The sequence below is a fragment of the Myotis davidii genome, unplaced genomic scaffold, assembly GCF_000327345.1.
Source record: "Myotis davidii unplaced genomic scaffold, ASM32734v1 scaffold19, whole genome shotgun sequence".
Lineage (NCBI taxonomy): Eukaryota > Metazoa > Chordata > Mammalia > Chiroptera > Vespertilionidae > Myotis > Myotis davidii.
In genome coordinates this window covers 759,920-762,277 of record NW_006289854.1, presented here as the reverse complement: position 1 = coordinate 762,277, position 2,358 = coordinate 759,920, and the positions used below count along the sequence as shown (strand labels likewise).

At 60.8% G+C, this 2,358-nt stretch overlaps 1 protein-coding gene across 2 annotated transcripts in view; it reads left to right on the top strand.

Moving 5' to 3' along the window:
- BDKRB2 (bradykinin receptor B2) overlaps positions 1 to 2,358 on the top strand; it is a 30,135-nt gene that overhangs the window by 16,340 nt on the left and 11,437 nt on the right. The window contains exon 2 of one of the 2 annotated variants that reach the window (XM_006762714.2): positions 7 to 123. In XM_006762714.2, the coding sequence (XP_006762777.1) occupies positions 50 to 123 (74 nt within the window). In that variant the 5' untranslated portion in view covers positions 7 to 49. Of the gene's footprint in view, positions 1 to 6; positions 124 to 2,358 lie in introns of those variants that run through there. The other variant, XM_006762715.2, reaches the window with a different exon arrangement.

Genomic DNA, 2,358 nt, shown 5'->3' with positions numbered 1-2,358 from the left:
TTCCAGCCAGCACAGGTGAGGCCTCACTCACGTCCCGCTCAGAGTCCAAATGTTCTCTCCCTGGAAGAGGCCCATGCTCCTGTCTGTCCATGAAGACCTGGTGCCCACCACAGCCTCCTTCAGGTGAGTCAGAGACCCCTCCACTCCCCATTCCCCGGTGGGCAGGGTGCCCCCTGGGGAACGCCCAGGACTGGGCAGCCCTCCTCTCCTGGACCACAGGGGAAGCAACAGGTGATGTTAAATCCAAAGGAGCCCCTCCCTGGATGGGAGGCCAGGCTCGCATCCCCCTGGGCCTGCGGGGCGGGGCAGTGGGCGGCTCTGTGGGGGGAGGAGAGGGGCGTGCAGGAAGAGGACACATTTCTGGTGGTCACACGTGAGCTATCCTGGGTGAACTTGGACATGAAGACGGTGAAACTGAAGTCAATACCCAGGAATCCCAAGGAGATGCGCCAGGTCGCCGTGGAGACGGGATGTGGCCAGCACCTGGCTGACATCTGGTGGAAGGCCAGGACCCGAGAGAGAGAGAGAGAGAGAGAGAGAGAGAGAGGGAATCTGTCCTGAGTTGAAGCAGGAGAAAAGGAGGGTCAGTCCTGAGGAGGGCAGTGTTGCCAAGATAAAGGGGAGAGGGGCCCAGCCTGGCCTCTGGGTCCTGTGGTGGGTGTGGCCTGTGAAGGCGATGACAGAGGGCATCTTGGCTGGGGCCATGGACCTCGGGCCTGTAGCTGATCCCACGGATGCACCCCCAGGCCACCTCCTGACCGCCCTGCGGCTTCCCTGAGCCCGCCGGCCGGGGGTCGCCCTGCTGGCTGATGAGTGTCTGTGAAGCATCCACAAGGAGCCTCTGGGGGGCCCGTCTCTGTGAGCTGGGCCTGCAGACCCACTCCCTGTGGGGCTGCTGAGGAAGCAGGGTCTGTAGCTCAGCGGTTCTCAACCTGTGGGTCGCGACCCCTCTGGGGGTCGAACGACCCTTTCACGGGGGTTACCTAAGATCATCAGAAAACACACATATAATGACATATTGTTTTTGTGATGAATCACTATGCTTTCATTATGTTCAATTTGTAACAATGAAATTGGGGGTCACCACAACATGAGGACCTGTATTAAAGGGTCGCGGCATTAGGAAGGTTGAGAACCACTGCCAGCGAAGGGCCAAGGCTGGACAGACAGAGGGGCTGTCCTGGGAGCCTGCCTGTTTGCCCAGGGCAGGAATTCAAGGCCCTGGGCGACCCTTGTCCCTGCTCCCTGATGTCGGGGGCCTCAGCTGGGAGGCTCAAAGGCTGGTGTTCCCAGGGTGAGCCGCTGAGTCCACGTGTAACCGCACAATCCATGGGTCCGCGCTGCCTGTCACTACCCAAATGGGGGCTGGGGATTTGCAAAGGCCTGTGGGTACGCAAGGGCTGGGGAGGGGGGTCTTCAAAGGGCTGAAGGCGTCTCAGCTGGGAGGCCCAAAGGCTGGTGTTCCCAGGGTGAGTCGCTGAGTCCACGTGTAACCGCACAATCCATGGGTCCGCGCTGCCTGTCACTACCCAAGCCAATGAAGCAGAGACAGGGTTGAATCATCATGAGCGTTTATCCCAATCCTGCCGGCAGCATGGGAGCAGCAGGTCAGCCACAAACATCTGCTCTGCACCCCCATACCCCAGCTGCTTACTAATATATTGGGCAGAAGGACAAAGATTCCAGGGGGAAGTGGGCAAAGGGTGTGCTAAGTGGGCAGTTTACAGGGAATGGGGGCTGGGGATTTGCAAAGGCCTGTGGGTACGCAAGGGCTGGGGAGGGGGGTCTTCAAAGGGCTGAAGGCGCTGGTTTCCATGATCATAGGCAGCTCCCTGAGGGGGAGGACGGGCTGCATGTCCAGGTGAGCTCGGGCCACAGGCAGGGCCCGGACATGGTATCCCCTCTGAGCTCCTACAGCCGGGGCAGGGCTTGGCTCAGAGAACACTCCAGACTCATGGAAAGAGGGGGGCGGGGGTTGATGAGTCTTAATCACAGGTCTCCAGTTCCACCCCCCGGAGCCAGCCAGCTGCTCTGGGAAGCAAAGGGGCTTTTCCTGGGAATCCCAGAGCCACCCAGCAAGCTCTTTCCCGGGTCTGTTGCTCAATGCCTCCCCCCGAGTCTGCCCAACAACCACCCGCCCAGGAAAAGCCCCCTCCTTCCGCCTTCCCTCCCCACCCCACGGGCAGCACCCCCCTCCTTAGTCCTGCCCTCTGGGCTGTGTGCTCAGCTTCCCAACGGGTCCCCATGCCCACTCTTGCATTCGAGTCTTGCAACAGCCGTGCCAGGCAAAGAACACAAACGAAGCAGGAAGGCCCAGCAATGGGCCCAGGCCCACGCAGCCAGAGCTGGAACCGTGGC